General features: G+C 40.6%; 1 protein-coding gene across 1 annotated transcript; it reads right to left on the bottom strand.

The window, feature by feature from the left end:
- Positions 1–5,710: 5,710 nt before the first annotated feature.
- On the bottom strand, positions 5,711–19,940 carry LOC112053454 (phenoloxidase-activating factor 2). Its single transcript, XM_024092862.2, has 10 exons — positions 19,864–19,940; positions 18,031–18,137; positions 17,474–17,585; positions 16,002–16,186; positions 14,322–14,469; positions 12,953–13,067; positions 10,952–11,057; positions 8,304–8,482; positions 6,864–7,037; positions 5,711–5,897 (listed from the first exon to the last, which is right to left on the bottom strand). Exons 1-10 carry the CDS (start codon positions 19,881–19,883, stop codon positions 5,730–5,732), a joined length of 1,314 nt encoding a protein of 437 aa, XP_023948630.1. The 5' UTR covers positions 19,884–19,940; the 3' UTR covers positions 5,711–5,729.
- Positions 19,941–20,554: the final 614 nt, after the last annotated feature.

Here is a 20,554-nt window from a genome sequence, read left to right as displayed (position 1 = left end):
TTCATTGTCAACATGTATGATTTCAAAAAATCTGAATCTTCAGATAAAGACGTAATATTTTGTCTGTATTAAATATACATAGACTTATTATGTACTAGCGGACGCCCGCGACTTCGTCCGCGTGAAAGTCGATGTAAACTTTCAACTACCTCGACCCTACCCCTACCCTACCCTATCCCTACCCTTCCACTACCCTACCCCTACCCTACCCATACCATAGAAACCCCCTATAAACATAAGAGTAGACAAATATAATTAGAAAGCATCGAACTGCTAAGCTATCGGGAGTTACACGTGTTATTGTGAGTCAACCATAAAAGATAGACATATATATGCTGTTGTGTTTTTTTTTATATTTTTATGGAGAACATTTCCATCATACATGATTTCTATGTAGCCTTAACCATTAAGGATGTACACGCGACGGAAGCTTAAAAAATGTAGTAACTTCTCCCATTTTCTCTACATTTCTCTTCACTGCTCTGCTCCTATTGATCGTAGCGTGATGAAAAGTATACTATAACCTGCCCAGGAGTATGTAGAATAATTGTACCAAGTTTCGTTAAAATCCATCCAGTAGTTTTTGTTTCTATAAAGAACATACAGACAGACAGACAGACAGACAGACAGACAAAAATTTTATTGATTGCATTTTTGGCGTCAGTATCGATCACTAATCACCCCCTGATAGCTATTTTGGAAATATATTTCATGTACAGAATTGACCTCTCTACAGATTTATTATAAGTATAGATTAAATATATATATATAGTATTAAATATATATACATATATATAGACTTTTGAAATATATTACAGCATATTATTTCTAAATTATTATGAATTTATATTTTTTAGGGGGTCAATTCAATAATTAAGGCGATTTTAGGGGTTTTTGACACAAACTTTAGGGATAAATATTTTGGTTGAGTTGGCTTCAGCTGAGCATTATGGCCGCGCATTCAGTTGTACATCGGCCTTCGGCCGGGGGTTTGTGATAGGGCCTTTAACCGTGGCTTCGGCTAGGCACTTTACCCAAGCAAATAAAACGTTCAGTTGCAAACTGGCCTGGCATAAAACATGCGAAAATATAAATAGACGCAGCGAAGAAGTTGAAATTGTACATCGATTTTTACGCGGATGAAGTCATCTGCTAAGGATCAAGGATAGATAATAATTCCGACTATCCATATATATCCATGGATAGATGGAATTATTTGAATTCATCATCATAATCATAGGACACAGGCCTTTTGTAGGGACTTCCAAACATCACGATACTGAGCCACCTACTGTCGTCAGTCCACCTGGTGAGGGGTCGACCCTGGGCTTACTAACTTAACATAGCTCGTTCCATCGCCCGCTGTGTGAGCCTTTTCTCTTCTTTTTTTTTTTTTGTTATAAATAAATATACTTAAACAATACACATCCCTATCTAGCCCCAAAGTAAGCATACAGAGTAGCTTGTGTTATGGGTGCTAAGATAGTTGATATTATAATATTCATATACAATTATATACTACATATAAATACTTATATAATGTATAAATACACACAGACACTGGAAAACACTCATGCTCATCACACAAATATTTTCCAGTTGTGGGAATCGAACCCACGGCCGTGGATGCAGAAAGCAGGGTCACTACCCACTGCGCCACGCGGCCGTCTCTTCCTCGGAGTATTTGAATTACTTTGTATGAAAAAATAAAAAAATTTTTTTTTAGTTAAAAAAAATTTAATATGCAGTTCGGCTCCTAGAAGTGGACTTGTCACCTTGAAGTTTATTTATTTATTAACATGAAATATGCCCAGAGAAACATTACAGTTTCCCAATTCGTTTCCCGAGCATAAATAGTATCTAACTACAACTCCGACCAATTATTGTATAGGACCTGCCTCGCTAGACGTTATTTTTCTGTCAAAGTATATGATCAACGATCTAATGCGATTATAAAAACTGTATCTATAGAATCGATGTTAAATAGTTGTGATCGTGTTCGTCGGTTAAAGAGCTCCGTAAAAATACTTTTTTGTATAATTGAATTGTGTAAAAACGGGCAAAAGCTTCTAGTTTAGTATAAGATATATATAAAATCTAAGCTCGTTTTCCTCAGAAAATGACAGACAATTTTGTTCGTGACTATGAGTGCGATACAGGTCCTTCTATAATTGGTCTGAGAACTACAACAATCTAATATATAAATTCTCGTGTCACAGTTTTCGTTGCCATACTCCTCCGAAACGGCTTGATGAAATTTTTTGTGCTTATCCGGTGTCTATGAGAATAGGCCAACATTTATTTTTTAAACCCCTAAATCCTAGGGGTAGGGTAAAAGTAGGGTATGACTAGGGTAGGGGTAGGGTTGAGGTACGGTAGAGCCGTGATAGCCTAGTGGATATGACCTCTGCCTCCGATTCCGGAGGGTGTGGGTTCGAATCCGGTCCGGGGTATGCACCTACAACTTTTCAGTTGTGTGCATTTTAAGAAATTAAATATCACGTGTCTCAAACGGTGAAGGAAAACATCGTGAGGAAATCTGCATACCAGAGAATTTTCTCAATTCTCTGCGTGTGTGAAGTCTGCCAATCCGCATTGGGCCAGCGGTGGACTATTGGCCTAACTCCTCTCATCCTGAGAGGAGACTCGAACTCAGCAGTGAGCCGAATACGGGTTGATGTCGACGAGGTAATGTAGGGGTAGGGTAGGAGGAGGGAAGAAGTGCATCATAAGTCAAAGCGAAGCTTGAGCGGGTCCGCTAGTAAATATATATAAGTTATGGGAAATACTCCCGAGTATCATGTATAGTTCGTTGAGTTGATTTTTTTTTAATTTGCCGTTCGTTTCCAATCTGCTTTGAGTAGCCGAATGTTTTATCACGTATTCAGAAGGAGTAGGAGTCTGTGCCGAGTCCCGCGGCACGCATCTGCCGGTCCACCTCAAACCTAGTCATCATCCCCATTGTGCGTTCTTTAGTATTGAGCATCTAACGATTTATATCGACGGTTAGTGTGAAATAAAAGAATTGTCTATGGTAAAGCGTGTATTCAGAAGGAGTAGGAGTCTGTGCCGAGTCCCGCGGCACGCATCTGCCGGTCCACCTCAAACCTAGTCACCATCCCCATTGTGCGTTCTTTAGTATAGAGGGGTTCATCTAACGATTTATATCGACGGTTAGTGTGAAATAAAAGAATTGTCTATGGTAAGGCGTGTATTCAGAAGGAGTAGGAGTCTGTGCCGAGTCCCGCGGCACGCATCTGCCCGTCCACCTCAAACCTAGTCACCATCCCCATTGTGCGTTCTTTAGTATAGAGGGGTTCATCTAACGATTTATATCGACGGTTAGTGTGAAATAAAAGAATTGTCTATGGTAAGACGTGTATTCAGAAGGAGTAGGAGTCTGTGCCGAGTCCCGCGGCACGCATCTGCCGGTCCACCTCAAACCTAGTCATCATCCCCATTGTGCGTTCTTTAGTTTGGAGGGTTCATCTAACGATTTATATCGACGGTTAGTGTGAAATAAAAGAATTGTCTATGGTAAGGCGTGTATTCAGAAGGAGTAGGAGTCTGTGCCGAGTCCCGCGGCACGCATCTGCCGGTCCACCTCAAACCTAGTCACCATCCCCATTGTGCGTTCTTTAGTATAGAGGGGTTCATCTAACGATTTATATCGACGGTTAGTGTGAAATAAAAGAATTGTCTATGGTAAGGCGTGTATTCAGAAGGAGTAGGAGTCTGTGCCGAGTCCCGCGGCACGCATCTGCCGGTCCACCTCAAACCTAGTCATCATCCCCATTGTGCGTTCTTTAGTATAGAGGGGTTCATCTAACGATTTATATCGACGGTTAGTGTAAAATAAAAGAATTGTCTATGGTAAGGCATGTATTCAGAAGGAGTAGAAGTCTGTGCCGAGTCCCGCGGCACGCATCTGCCGGTCCACCTCAAACCTAGTCATCATCCCCATTGTGCGTTCTTTAGTATAGAGGGGTTCATCTAACGATTTATATCGACGCTTAGTGTGAAATAAAAGAATTGTCTATGGTAAGGCATGTATTCAGAAGGAGTAGGAGTCTGTGCCGAGTCCCGCGGCACGCATCTGCCGGTCCACCTCAAACCTAGTCATCATCCCCATTGTGCGTTCTTTAGTATAGAGGGGTTCATCTAACGATTTATATCGACGGTTAGTATGAAATAAAAGAATTGTCTATGGTAAGGCATGTATTCAGAAGGAGTAGAAGTCTGTGCCGAGTCCCGCGGCACGCATCTGCCGGTCCACCTCAAACCTAGTCATCATCCCCATTGCGCGTTCTTTAGTATAGAGGGGTTCATCTAACGATTTATATCGACGGTTAGTGTGAAATAAAACAATTGTCTATGGTAAGGCATGTATTCAGAAGAAGTAGGAGTCTGTGCCGAGTCCCGCGGCACGCATCTGCCGGTCCACCTCAAACCTAGTCATCATCCCCATTGTGCGTTCTTTAGTATAGAGGGGTTCATCTAACGATTTATATCGACGGTTAGTGTGAAATAAAAGAATTGTCTATGGTAAGGCGTGTATTCAGAAGGAGTAGAAGTCTGTGCCGAGTCCCGCGGCACGCATCTGCCGGTCCACCTCAAACCTAGTCATCATCCCCATTGCGCGTTCTTTAGTATAGAGGGGTTCATCTAACGATTTATATCGACGGTTAGTGTGAAATAAAACAATTGTCTATGGTAAGGCATGTATTCAGAAGGAGTCGGAGTCTGTGCCGAGTCCCGCGGCACGCATCTGCCGGTCCACCTCAAACCTAGTCATCATCCCCATTGTGCGTTCTTTAGTATGGAGGGGCCCATCTAACGATTTATATCGACGGTTAGTGTGAAATAAAAGAATTGTCTATGGTAAGGCGTGTATTCAGAAGGAGTAGGAGTCTGTGCCGAGTCCCGCGGCACGCATCTGCCGGTCCACCTCAAACCTAGTCATCATCCCCATTGTGCGTTCTTTAGTATAGAGGGGTTCATCTAACGATTTATATCGACGGTTAGTGTGAAATAAAAGAATTGTCTATGGTAAGGCATGTATTCAGAAGGAGTAGAAGTCTGTGCCGAGTCCCGCGGCACGCATCTGCCGGTCCACCTCAAACCTAGTCATCATCCCCATTGTGCGTTCTTTAGTATAGAGGGGTTCATCTAACGATTTATATCGACGGTTAGTGTGAAATAAAAGAATTGTCTATGGTAAGGCATGTATTCAGAAGGAGTAGAAGTCTGTGCCGAGTCCCGCGGCACGCATCTGCCGGTCCACCTCAAACCTAGTCATCATCCCCATTGTGCGTTCTTTAGTATAGAGGGGTTCATCTAACGATTTATATCGACGCTTAGTGTGAAATAAAAGAATTGTCTATGGTAAGGCATGTATTCAGAAGGAGTAGGAGTCTGTGCCGAGTCCCGCGGCACGCATCTGCCGGTCCACCTCAAACCTAGTCATCATCCCCATTGTGCGTTCTTTAGTATAGAGGGGTTCATCTAACGATTTATATCGACGGTTAGTGTGAAATAAAAGAATTGTCTATGGTAAGGCATGTATTCAGAAGGAGTAGAAGTCTGTGCCGAGTCCCGCGGCACGCATCTGCCGGTCCACCTCAAACCTAGTCATCATCCCCATTGTGCGTTCTTTAGTATTGAGCATCTAACGATTTATATCGACGGTTAGTGTGAAATAAAAGAAGTGTCTATGGTAAGGCGTGTATTCAGAAGGAGTAGGAGTCTGTGCCGAGTCCCGCGGCACGCATCTGCCGGTCCACCCAGTCGGCGAGATGTGGCACGTTCACATACACGCCCGGCACGTCGCGCTTGCCGCACTCCAGCCCGTACGCCACCAGGCCCACCACCGCGTAGCGCATCTTGCCTTCTCGGTGCTGAAAGAAAACCAGGTGATCATTAGGTGGTGGTAGATTCGCATACAGTGTTGCCAGGCGTCCGGATAAAGCTGGACATAGTTAGGCTTTTCAATTGCTTGTCCGGCCTAAACAAACGGCGTTCTCTTGCTAGGCTTTTTATATTTCTAGAACTTAATTTTAATAAGGCTGAGACACAGCGGGCGATGGGACGAGCTCGGAGTATCTCTGCGTGATTGAATCAGAAATGAGGAAATCCGCAGAAGAACTAAAGTCACTTAGCTCAACGAGTTGCGAAGCTGAAGTGGCAATGGGCGGGGCACATAGTTCGAAGAGCCGATGGACGTTGCGGTCCCAAAGTGCTGGAATGGCGACCCCGCACTAGAAAGCGCAGTGTTGGGAGATTCCCCACCAAATGGACTGACGACATCAAGCGAATCACAGGGATTCGCTGGATGCAGGTGGCTCAGTATCGTGATGTTTGGAAGTCCCTACAGAAGGTCTATGTCCTGCTGTGGACGTCCATCGGCTAATATGATGATGATGATGATAATGATGTTGATGATGAGAGTAGGGTGGTAACTAGCCACGACCGAAGCCTCCCGCCAGCCAAAACCTTTTAGAATTCATTACCACTCACCTCCCCTGCCCGACATATTCTTCATGCCCACACCTAATTACGTGATATCCCAGTGGATATGATCTCTGCCTTCGATTCGGAAGGCATAGTTTCGAATCCGGTCCGGGGCATGCACCTCCAACTATTCAGTCACGTGCATTTTAGGACATTAAATATAACGTGTCTCAAACGGTGAAGGAAAAACATGGTAAGGAAATCCGCATACCTGAGAATTCTTAATCCGCTACTTATGTGAAGTCTGCCAATTGGAGTAGCATGGTGGATTATTAGTCCCCTCATTATGACAGGAGTCCCGTGCTCAACAGTGAGCCGAATATGGATTGTTAATGATAATGCTGAGTAGTTACCCCTATAGAGCACACCAGAGCAGAGCCCCCGTCGCCCTGACACACGTCGATGTTTTCCTCCCCGCCGGCGCATGTCAACGATGCATCCAGCACGAAATTGGGGATGTGGCGGAACCGTGTCTTAGTGTGCAGCAACTCTTGGCATCTATCGTGTTCTACCAGCGGCAGCTTCACCTGCAAGTCAAAGGACCAACGTAATCGACGGCCGCATGTCGCAATGGGCCTTCTGCATACACGACCGTTGCGTTGGTTCGACTCCCACAACTAGATAAATATTTGTGTGAAGAGCATGCTCTTCATGTGTGATTTCCATTGTCTGGGTGTGTATCTATATCTCTCTATCTCTTTAAATCTTTATCTATATAATAGTTTGTGTATTTAGGTCTAGATAAATTTGTAAAAAGGTGATAAAAAATAAACCTAGGCTAAGTTTGTTGTGGGCTTTACATGGACCAAGGCACGTTTGGAACCCTCGTAACTTTAATTTTAAGTTTTCGACTTTACTTACCACCACCATGTACCACTTACGTTTCAAAAGTTCGTGTAAACTCAGCCTAATATAAAAATGAAACTTGAATTTATTTCTAAAAATTTCGAGAATGGCTCAACCGATTTCGCTAATTCTTTTCTTAGAATATTCCTAGAAGTCCGAGAATGGTACGGGGAGAAAAATTTAAAAATGTCTGAAACAACACTTTGGTATACTCCCAAACAAAATATTCGTAATAATACTTAAAAGAGAAGTAGGGTTGTTGACGCTGCGAACTTTGAAAATTGAGCGGGAAACACTGTACCGCGCGAGCGCGCTGCGGCCGCCATGTTTTATTTTAATTGTCAATTGTCTATTGCTGTCCGCTAAAGAAAAACGCGTGTTTGTTGGAGAATTAGTGTTTTTTTGGTTTCCGTATGACCATTTTTGTTGCATTGAGACATGTAATTACATAAGATAAATATACTTTATTTGCAAACCACAATGACAAAAACAAGTGAAATAAAAAACAAATTAGGAAGAGATCAGCATACAAAAGGCGGACTTATTGCTAAGTAGCGATTTCTTCCAGGCAACCTTCGGTTTAGGAAAACTTAACGACATCAGCAGGTGGCGTAAAACAAAAATAACCATAGTATTAGTAATACACATATATACAAATAATTTAAATCCTAATACATAAATGTTATTACAAAAAACATAAACATAAATACATAAACAATATTACACAAATACCTACAATAATGAATAAAATACATAGTGATAGTGAGAAAACCTGCATACCAGAGAATTTTCTTAATTCTCTGCGTGTGTGGAGTCTGCTAATCCGCATTGGGTCAGCCTGGTGGACTGTTGGCCTAAAAACTCTCGTTCTGAGACAGACTCAAACTCAGCAGTGAGTTGAATATGGGTTGATAATGAACACTGCATGGCCTTCAGAATCATTATACCTTCTTCAGTATCTTGGCGTCCACTTCGTTGACCAGGTCTATCTTGCCCCAGCCCATGCTGAAGCACGTGGCAGTGTTGTCGGGTATGCCCCGCGCCAGACACGCAGGTCCGATGTGCGGCACCCCCAGATCAAACGGTGCCTTGAGGAAGATCAGCGCGATGTCATTGAGTAAAGACGCTGGAATATATGTAAATAAGTAAAGTTAGTAAGTAAACGATCTTTATTTTTAAGTAATGCCACATATCACATTAAATCTAAATTATAACATACTAGCGGACGCCCGTGACTTCGCGTGAAACTCGATGTAAACTTTCACCTACGAACGCTACCCTACCCCTACCCTACCACTACCCTACCTCTACCCTACCCTACCATACTCCTACCCTACCCCTAAACCTACCCCTGCCCTACTCCTATCCACCCTACCCTACGTAAATTACGTATAATCGTACGTAAATTATACCCCTACCCCGTTTTCTAATTATTATTAATATGAACTTTATCCAATAACAATAAAGCTCAAATTTACTAAGTTTTAGTTAGAAAACATTTGTATGGGAAAAAGAAAAGGGCTATTTTTATGGTTTTTCCGGCAATTATTCGAATTTTTCTCGACGTAAAAACCATCCTAGAACTTCAACGAACATTTTAAAAAAAGAATTGGCCAAATTGGTCCAGGCGTTGTTGAGTTATGCGCTTACCAACGCATTTTGCGATTCATTTTTATATTATAGATTATGGCTACTGTCCACTCAAACAGTGGAACACTAAAGAATGCCCTGTAATATGTGGCATAACCTAGAAAAAGGCCCCAACTCAGCATTTTGTCGCATACTTTCAATAAAAAAAGGGTGCAGCACTGATTTTCAGTTAGGACCCAGTTCAGGTGCCGCCACGCACACAGTTCAATATTTTATGTAAACTATTAAAGAATATATTTAATAGTATAAAGCTACTATACTTCTTTATCTTAATCGTACGCTCTTGGTAGAGTGGTCGTGGTTGCAGCGATGAGCGACGCCTTCTGTGCAATGCACACACGATTGGCTGCATTTTTGAGTACACTCCACCAAAGATGATTGTGTAGCAGCCTTAACTAAATCTATCTAGCGGGTTGGAGATCCGCCTCTGGATCTTTTGCTTTAGACTTGGCCTTGCACTACCAGACGCTTTATTGAATGATTTCTGGAGATGTGGCCAAAGAATTTTAAGACCCGTAAAAGCTCAGTCCACAAAAGTCTTTCTTTTATCTTTAGGTCATTGACAATGATAAAAAAAAGTCGGGTTTTCCTTCCTGACGCTATAACTCCAGGACGCACGTACCGATTTCCACGGTTTTACATTCGTTGGAAAGGTCTCGGGCTCCGTGAGGTTTATAGCAAAGAAAACTCAGGAAAAATTTCAACAGAAAAGCGGGAAAATCTTTTTTCACATACAGCGCCATCTCTGATACTTATCATATACTACAAACCAATATTGTCGGGGTAGGGTAGGGGTAGTTGAAAGTTTACATCGAGTTTCACGCGGACGAAGTCGCGGGCGTCCGCTAGTTGAGAATGAAAATGTTGGTTCTGAATGCTGTCCAAAGAATCCTCAACAAACATCTCCAACACCACATCTCCAGGGCATCGATCTTGCGACGGTTTTGTAGACGGTTTTGTATACTAATATTATAAAGACTTTGTTCGTTTGTTTGATTGAACGCGCTAATCTCAGGAATGGTCCGATTTGAAAAATTATTTCAGTGTTAGATAGCCTATTTATCTAGAAAGGCTATAGGCTATATATTATCCCCATATTCCTACGGGAACCGGATCCCAGTGGGTGAAACCGCGCGGCGTCAGCTAGTATTTAATATTATTGATTTGACTCGCCACTCGATTGGGCTAACAGCCGGACCTACTGACTAAAGCTGAAAACTACACATACTAACTACACTAAAGTTATTTATAGGGAACGCCCACCGACTATACAACGTCGGCCCAGGGAACCCAGGTATACTCCAGGTCAGTATAAATAAGAATGTGATTAAATAATTGGTTTAGTGAAAGTATGTTGAAGAAACATGTTTTTTTTATCACTCTTCTAGGGCAGGGTAGGCGAACCATTGGCATTGGCAATATTTTGGGCACGTCGCCGATCATAAAACATGTGTAAAGTAGGTATTTGACATAAATTATTTGTCATCTAACCTGCAGCAACAGAAGTCACACTAATTTTACAATAATTTAATTTATGCGTGTAATAAAAACATTCCAAAATGTACCTCTTTTGTTTACTTTATTTCATAAAGAGTTTTGATAGTATTTATTATTGTTATTCTCCAAATAATCAGAAAGTCAAAATTATTTGATGGCACGCCAATGACCCCATTAAACATTTTTTAGAAAAAATGGCACGTTGATGCATAAAGGTTCGCCTACCCTGTTCTAGGGCATAGTGATCGCCGGTGTACCTAAGCTCGCCGCTTAGGTAACATTTAAAGCTGTATTTTTTTTTTTTCTGAAAAATATTTTATTGAAAAATCCGGTCTGTGAGACCGGCGTCACCGTTTGCGTAAATTAAATTGACGTCGTCGATGGCGGGTTAAAAACAGATGGCAATATGATCAAATATAATTACGATGAATGACAGCAGAAAACTTACCCCCAAAATACCTTTCATGAGAGACGAAGCGATCAGCGTCTCTCTCCTGTATACTGAACTGCTCCTTGTCGATCTCTGTGTCCCACTCGCCGGCACGGCATTTCAACTGTTACCAGACATTTAAACTTGCTTAATAGTGTACATTATACAGGGTTCTGGGGAGTCCATTCTACTGTGAATCGATGTCAAAATCACCCCACTGTGGATCGACCAAATAAGTTATTTTTTACCTTCTTTATTTAGCCCCTTTTGTGTCACACTCTTACTTATATTAATATGCACCCGACCGACTTTTCGGTCACGGCGGCTAATCTCATGGTGAGACTAACCATGTACGCAGGAGATATTATAGTGCACAAGTGTATGCGCAAGCACAGGTGCACTCTCTCTTCCCTCACTCTCGAAATCCGATGGGACGGCAGACCGACACGACCGGTGAGAGATCAGGCGCAGGACCGACGGCTTTACGTGCTCTCCGAGGCACGGAGGTGTACTAACACCGCCAACTTCCCAACTCCAGGCTGCTATTAAGATTTTCCTTGTAAGAAAAATCCCAATAACCTATTTTTGTTTTTGTTGGCCTGACCCGGGATTCGAACCCTGGACCTCATTGTCCGTAGCTGAACCAGCTAACCACGGGGCCAATGAGGCAGTTACTTATATTACACATAGTAAAAAGAACAAGGATGGCAATAGGTCTCTCACTACTTCTACAAAACACGTCTTTGGATATTAAATTCTTTTTTTAAAACTGCGCTCTGGGTGCGCGGTCCACAGACGCGTGATTTCAGAAACATATTTTTTTTAAATCTTTGTACTTTATGAGTGTTTTATTTTTTGGTAGAGTAAATTTATGTATAAGAAAAGTAAAAAACCATAGACAATCAGAAATAAAGGTAAAAATTTAAATTATAGCGGGTTTTGTGATTGTCGGGCAACTATCGCTCGTCTGATTTCAATTTTTTTTCCTAAAATACGTTGTTTTGCTGTCCCAATCGCCGGCACGGCATTTCAACTGTTACCAGACATTTAAACTTGCTTTATAGTACATTATACAGGGTGCTGGGGAGTATATTAACTACTTGCGGACTTATATTTTATTTGTACACCATAACACAAGAAAAAACAAATAATAAGGCAGAAAAAAAAATAGTACTGAAGGATAGGATACAAAAGGCCTTATCGCTACGTAGCGATTTCTTTTAGGCAACCTTGGGTTTAGGAAAATGCAAAACACGAGAATGCAGGTTGTATAAATAAAATGAAAAAAAAAACAATTATAATATATATGTAAATGAAGTTCTTATAAACTACATTTAAATTGAATTTCCCGCGCATATTATTCAAATATTATTTTACAATAGAACAAAATTGTTTCCAATAAAATCGTTAACGCTTCACTTGTACAAAATAACTTCGACAATTTTCTGACAGATGAATTATAAACTAAACATAGAGTAAAAAAGTGCTGCCACCACAGATAATACTTTGACATTAATTAATGCGCGGGAAATTCAATTTAAATGTAATTTATAAGAACTTCATTTACATATATAAAAAAATACATACATTCAAATAATTACACACTAATACATAAACCAGATTACAAAGATAAATATAAAATAATAAAAATACATAACATAATTAAAGTATGCCATGACAGTAAACATCTATATACTTTAAGAATTATTAAAGAAGATAATGTAATTTGACAGCTTTTTTAAATATACCCAGTGATTTTGATATGTTTTTTATAGCAGGCTATCGGTCCAATACCCTGGAAGTTTAATTCTGTTATACCAAGAATCAGGCCATCTGTCTTTTCCTTTAACAACTAACAGTGGAATTAATAGACGTTGCGGGGGCGCCCCCAGGGGATCGTGCACCCGCTGAGTGTCGAATTCTGAAACGCATAGTTTAAATTCGACACTCAGCGGGTGAACGGTCCTCTGGGGGTGACCCCGAGTGAAAGTGACAGTCGTACTGAACCAGCTCGTTTACCTCATGGGCCTTGATTTTCCGCAGCTTGTGTTGAGCAGTGACAACCACGGACGGGTGGATGATGGCGCCGCCACCCATGTAGTCGTTCTGTACCCACACCATTGTGTTGGACTTCCTGGAAACATGAGAAGTGTTCAGGCAGTTCATCATCATCATTATCAACCCATATTCGGCTCACTGCTGCCCGAGTCTCCTCTCAGAATGAGGGGGCTTTAGCCAATAGTCCACCACGCTGGCCCAATGCGGATTGGCAGACTTCACACACGCAGAGAATTAAGAAAATTCTCTGGCATGCAGGTTTCCTCACGATGTTTTTTCTTCAGCGTTTGAGACACCTGATGTTTAATTTCTTAAAATGCACATAACTGAGAAGTTGGAGGTGTACCCCGGTCAGGATTGGAACTCACACCCTCCGGAATCAGAGGCAGAGGTCATATCCACTGAGCTATCATGACTCACACGGTCATCTCCTTCCAGATGATAAATCCGGGTGGGACTTAGCCTCCTTGCCCGGAGAAGTCGCGGGGGATATTTCTCCCCGGTAATTTTCTTTCAGCCCCTTTCGGGCTGAGGTTTCATGGCCTATGGTTTTTTTCGCCTCTTTCGGTTTCTACACGACATCGTACCGTAGCTCTAAATCGCTTGGCGGTACGTCTTTGTCGGTAGGGTGGTAATAATTACCACTAACCACAGCTGAAGCCTCCCACCAGCTAGACTTGAACCAATTAATAAATCCTCAATCTGCATACGACTGCGCCACGGAGGTTGTCTTAGGTGTCAGTGCAGGAGCCACATTCGGTCTTCAATTCCTCGCTATCCAGAGTGTCTACCAGACGATTGTCAGTCCCAGTTCTTCGCCTCGCGCGAATTGCATTCGTATCGCTGTCCTGCAGCAGGGCGGTGTCTTGTCCGAAGCTTGCGGCATAGCGTCGTCTCCGTCGTTGCCTCTGGTACCTGCACCTTCAGAGATTGCCATTTTTAGATGCTCACGAGGTAGAGGACGACCAGAAGTTCGTGCGTTATATAAATGTAGTTGCTGAGTCGCATAATAGATAGCCTAGTGAACTAGTCAGCCGTGATAGCCCAGTAGATATGACCTCTGCCTCCGTGAAATTAATAATCACATGTCTCAAACGGTGAAGGAAAAACGCGTGGAAAGTATACCTGCGAATTTTCTTATTTCTCTGCGTGTGTGAAGTCTGCCAATCCACATTATTGGGCCAGCGTGGTGGACTATTGGCTTAATCCCTTTCATTCTGAGAAGAGACTCGAGTTCAGCAGTGAGCCGAATATGGGTTGATAATGATGATGATGATGATACTAGATAACGCTACTAGTCGTTCGGGTTAAAAGTGTTCGAAGTACCCACCTCAGTAGCGCCACCATCCAGGGGAACTCCCCGTAGTTGGCATACACCCCCCGGTCGGACACGTCTTGGTTGGGCGGCTGGAACACGAACAGACTCGGGTCGTTCCAACCGCACTCCTCGGTGAAACTTGTGTTCTTTGAAAGATTGTCTGAAATTAAGAAGAGCTTTGTCGTTCGTCTCTGTTTTGCCTCATGCGACTAACGACTACTCACTAACTTACACACACACACACACAAAAATTTTTGTAAAAATTTTCATCTTTTAATGTTAATATACCCGAAATTGTATTGTCATCATGTCAGCATGCACGTCCACTGCAGGACATAGGCCTTTTGTAGGGACTTCCAAATATCACGATACTGAGCCGCGTGCATCCAGCAAATACTTGGGACTCGCTTGATGTCGCCTGCCCACCTGGTGGGGAGTCGACCAACACTGCGCTTTCTGGTGCGGGGTCGCCATTCCAGAACTTTGGGACCCCAACGTCCATCGGCTCTTCGAACTATGTGCCCCGCCCATTGCCACTTCGCAACTCGTTGAGCTATTTCGGTGACTTTGGTTCTTATGCGGATCTCCTCATTTCTGATTCGATCACGCAGAGATACTCCTAACATAGCTCGTTCCATGTGTGACTTTGAGCCTTCTTATGAGGCCCATAGTTAGCGACCAATACAAATTATGAAAAAAAATTGTATATGCGGATGTCAAGGAGACGCGAACTTTTGTTTTTTTTTATGGGTTGCGCGCAGCACGCAGTTTGTAAAGACTCTCTCTGGTTACTCTGTGTATCGAATACTAAATCATCACCTAAGAATCAAACCGACTATATCAACTTAATTAACAAATCAAACTGTAACCAAAATAAGACCCTAGAATGGCAGAGAATGACCTTGAGTGAAGTTACGCACTTGTGAACGTTGTGTGTAGGGTTAAAGGCGCCTTTGACTGTTAACAAACACTCTCCTTTTCCACTCAAGTCACTCTCCCCGCCTATCCCAAGTAACCTATGAAGAATTACACAACAAGAGATGTGGACGGATCGAACGCCACGACCACACTGAAGCCGTCCGTACTGCAAGTCGTTGCGACGCGGCTATCACAAAACACAGCGAATATATATTTTTTTTTTATTCTTTACAAGTTAGCCCTTGACTACAATCTCACCTGATGGTAAGTAATGATGCAGTCTAAGATGGAAGCAGGCTAACTTGTTAGGAGGAGGATGAAAATCCACACCCCTTTTCGGTTTCTACACGACATCGTACCGAAACGCTAAATCGCTTGGCGGTACGTCTTTGCCGGTAGGGTGGTAACTAGCCACGGCCGAAGCCTCCCACCAGCCAGACCTGGACCAATTAAGAAAATCTCAATCGGCCCAGCCGGGGATCGAACCCAGGACCTCCGTCTTGTAAATCCACCGCGCATACCACTGCGCCACGGAGGTCGTCAAAACTAATAAAATATGCTGGCAAATATGCCAGCTGCAGGCTTATTTACGTATGCTAGTTGATATATACTAAATTGAGATTCTATGTAACAAATGTCATCCGGTGCTTACTGATGGATATCACACGGTGTGTAGATGACATTTTATCAATTTATTTGATATTTATTTTAATAGGTTGATAATAAAGACCAGAATAGTGAATAGGCCAACTTGTTGGCACAGAGAGAACAAACCCAAAGTCTCCAAAAAGTTCATATCTTCTATGTCAAACATTTGCTGTGTCTCTGAAAGTTTATACGGATCTATTTTGTCAGAATATGTTGCTCCCTGTTTGTTCCTTTCCGAGGACTCTTCTGTAATACGATCTTTGGCCTGACAGCAGATCTCCAGATATGTGGGGCATTCCCTCGTGGCAGACCTGATGATAGATGATGACAGTTTTTTAAATCTATACTAATATTATAAAGAGGTAAAGTTTGTAAGTTTGTAAGTTTGTCACATTCTTTAAATGGGGTAATCTTAGGAACTACTGGTCCGATTTCAAAAATTCTTTCACCAGTAGAATGCTACATTATCGAGGAGTGCTATAGGCTATATTATATATTGATATCATATATATTAGCGGAGTTAACACAGTTTTTGTCATACAGGTCGGACCGAAAATCCTCTTAAGCAGACCTATTCGCATGCGCTGCCTTAACCATTGTGTAAAATTTAAATTAATGTATAGAGGCTTTATGTATCTTTAAAAATTCTACAAAAAAGTCCGCGACACCATATATCTATCTCCTATATTAGCAGATATAGTACCTTTTTTAAAAATTATTAATTTTATATACTTAGGTTTGCGTCATTATTTATGCTACTTAACTTAAATCCTTATCAAAATAAATTATTTAATAATCACAAGGATATTATGGAGATTAGATTTGCCCTTTATAGTATGTTAATTAGTTAAATAATTTCGGAGATAATACAAAATTTCTAAAAGACACAAAAATTCCGCTACATGATGCCCCGCACTTTCAATTACGTAGTTCCCGTTCCCGTGTAAATATGGGGATCAAACATAGCCTATGATACTCGCAAATAACGTAGCTTTCTATTAGTAAAACAATTTTCCAAATCGGTCCAGTAGATCCAAAGATTACCTCCGACAACCACACATACTTTACCTCATTATAATTTTAGCATACAAGTCTCTATTTCCGTTTGTCATCGCACCACGCTCATAGGGCTGGATCGATTTTGCTAAGGGTAGGGGTAAGGTAGGGAAGGTATAGGGTAGGGGTAGGGTAGGGTAGGGTAGGGGTAGGGTAGTTTAAGGGTTGTGTAAGGGTAGGGGTATGCAAAATAGAATGTGAAATTGGGGTTGAAAATTGACATAAATTTTTACGCGGACGAAGTCGCGGGCGTCCGCTAGTTGTATATAAATTAAGAGTATGCTAATAGTATAGCAATTTTGTAAAAGAAACAGGGTAATAAATTATTCATAAATCGTTCACTCGCCGTTTTCAATCGCTCAGTTTACAAAGCAGAGTCAAAAAGCGTTTGGCGAACAGGAAAAAAACGTTCCTTGTTCAAACTACGTTTAATTTAAATGAAAATCGGTGAACTCGGCTCTACGTAGTTTGCACCCAGGTTAAAAATGTATACCGATGGCGATGGCGATGGCGATGGCGATGGCGATGACGATGATACTTACCGCATATCTATGAGGGTTGTGCCGTCTCCGATGACAGTGCGGGTCGCAATGTCACACTGGTAGTAATACACGCAAACCCCGGCCTCGCCCTCTTCCGTTTCGCACGGCCTTTCTAGAAATTAAGATAAAACGTAATTTCTAGAAATTATGAAAAAAAGTATTACCTATCCAGAAATTACGAAAAAGCTACATATTACTAAACAGATGGACATGGCGGCTTTACATAAAACAACCACTATCTACTAGTCCAATCTCATGTTGAGATTAAAAATATACGCAAGAGTAAGTGCACAAATGTATGTACAAGCACAGGTGCACTCTTTTCCCTCACTCTCATAGTCCGATAGGACGGCAGACACGACTGGTGAGAGATCAGGCACGGGAGGGTACCAACACCGCTAACTTTCCAACTCCAAACTGCTATTAAGATTTTTCGTGAAAGGAAAAACCCCAATAACGTATTTTTTTTTACCCCGACACGGGTTTTATCCCTGGCTTTCCTTTGGCTAACCCAGTTTACTACGAGACCAATAAAGTAGTTACTTTAATAAATATACCATTGTATTCGTTAGCAGGGTTAAGTCCATTGCTCTGTCGTCTAGTTCTTTGTCTGACCCAGCCTGACACACTGCTAGCGACAAGCAAAACTGTTAATATTGTGAACCTGTGAAAAAGCCATTTTATATTATGAGGATACTGTCAAAACCTGTTATAACGACACTGAAGGGACTACTCATATTAAGTCGTAAAAACCGATAGTAATGTAACAAACAACTGGTCATTTAATTTCGAATTAACAAAATAGTTTTTGTGAACTAGTTATAAATGTATAAATGCAGTCAAAATTTGTTATAACTACCTAGACGGGACTACTCATATTAAGTCGTAAAAACCGATAGTAATGTAACAAACAACTGGTCATGTTTTCGAATTAACAAAATAGTTTTTATGAAGTAGTTATAAATGTATAAATACAGTCAAATTTTATTATGATTTCCTAGAAGGGACTACTTATATTAAGTCGTAAAAACGGATAGTAATGTAACAATTGGTCATGTTTTCGAATTAACAAAATAGTTTGTGTGAAGTAGTTATGAATGAATTAATACAGTCAAAATTTGTTATAACTTCCTAGAAGGGACTACTTATATTAAGTCGTAAAAATCGATAGTAATGTAACAACTGGTTATGTTTTCGAATTAACAATAGTAGATTGTTATACAAGGGGCTAAAAAGACCCATTATATACGAGGTATTTTTAGAGCCCGAGACAAAGGCGAGGGCCGCCTAAATAGAAACCGAGTTTATAATGGGTTTAGCCCCACGTGTTACACTCTGCTTTTCACTACGATTGCGAGAAAATAAAATAGTTTAGTACAATATTCAATGATTTATATTAATTGAAAATGAAGACAACAATAACAATTAACGTTGAACAATATGTATGTTACGGTCACAAATTTACAATAAATTTCATTAAAAAAATCAAGTATGGATTATTCACGGCAATATTGTTTTTAAAATTCTCGCTTTTTAATTTTATTTTTCTTTCACACGAGAAAAAGGCAAAGGTATTACACCGTACAGGATGTCCCATGTCTTCAAATCTAGCTCTATTCGCAACTCAAACAAAAATTAAATAAAAAAATGAACGCATTCCACAGACAAGAACGCTGCATTTCATTCCAATTTAAAGTTTTTTATTTACTTTTCAAAACAATCAAGGCCTTACCTATAATGATTCTATTTTCGAATAAAACCTCCTCCGTTTTATAGTAGGCTAGTGCTTGGCTAGTACTCGTAACAGACAAGAATTAAAAAAACAAAATTACTTTAGCCCCTAGAGGCTAAAATGCTTGTTTAGCCCCGCTGTGGAGTGGTAATATGACAGTGTTTTTGAGCAAGAGTAGTGAAAAATAGTTTTTGTGAAGTAGTTATGAAGATATAAATACAGTCACAACTTGATATAACGACCTCGAAGAAACGTATTGTGAGGAGGTTCCACATTCTGGAGCCACTGACCACCGATTGTTTGGGCACTCAAATGTCCCGCAGCGGGAGAGTCGATTTTTTTTTATAATTTTTTAATAGTGTTTTGCATTTTATTTTGACATTGTGTTAAAAATTAAAAAAAAAGAACTAATAAATAAATGACAGAATATAAAAGTACAGATTAGTTTCCCTTGCCAACCCTGTACTAAGATCACATGCCTGTATTTTATTTGTAATAATTGCTCTAATGTGCGACCAACAATTTTTTTTAACTTACATGTGAAACCAAAAATTGATTTTTGGTGGTCAAAACAACAATCCTATTTTTTTTTATAGACAAGTTATATGAAATAGCAAACTTGGTAATATTTGAGTCAGTAAAAAATACATGGGCTCACCTCATTCTGGAGAAAACCATGTAATAAAATTAGTTTGTAAATGTAATTTAAAACAAAACGTCCTATCAAATAGGTACGACCACTAATAATAATTTTCAAACATTGAATTCGATTATTATTACGCTTGTACTAGAGATGTACCTTTATTCACATATCGATAAATCTACGCCAATATATAATGGGTTGATAACCTATTAAAATAAACATCAAATTAATAAAGATCAAAATAGTGAATAGGCCAGTTGGTCATATAATCAAAATCTTCGACCATCATTTTTAGAAACTTTATTGCGTTTTTTCATATAAAGGAGGAGGTTCTCATTCTCAATTTTTAATGTTTGTTACCTATAACGTTGCAATTTAGTAACTAATATTGAAAATATGTTTTATTGTTTGAAAGAGAATACTACTAGATAGGTCCCATTGAATTTCACGAAAATCAGTTATGTACCTAATTTTGTGTTAAAATCAAAATAGGTGAAATAAGTGAACGAATTTGCCAATACTTTGGCGTTTACGGTCACTATGCTAGGACACACTAAAAACAGAAAAAAAAGATTTTTTTAACAATAAATTTTACCCGACTTTAGAAATGCATTTCTCTAAAAGCGAAAAATAACATCGTATGTATGTTCTTTCCATTGATCGGTTATGGCAGTGCTAAAAAACAAATGAACTTTACTGAGTGTAC

This window comes from Bicyclus anynana, chromosome 26, assembly GCF_947172395.1.
Source record: "Bicyclus anynana chromosome 26, ilBicAnyn1.1, whole genome shotgun sequence".
Classification (NCBI taxonomy): domain Eukaryota; kingdom Metazoa; phylum Arthropoda; class Insecta; order Lepidoptera; family Nymphalidae; genus Bicyclus; species Bicyclus anynana.
Note: the sequence above shows the minus strand (reverse complement) of the source record. Positions and strands in the feature narration are given on the sequence as shown.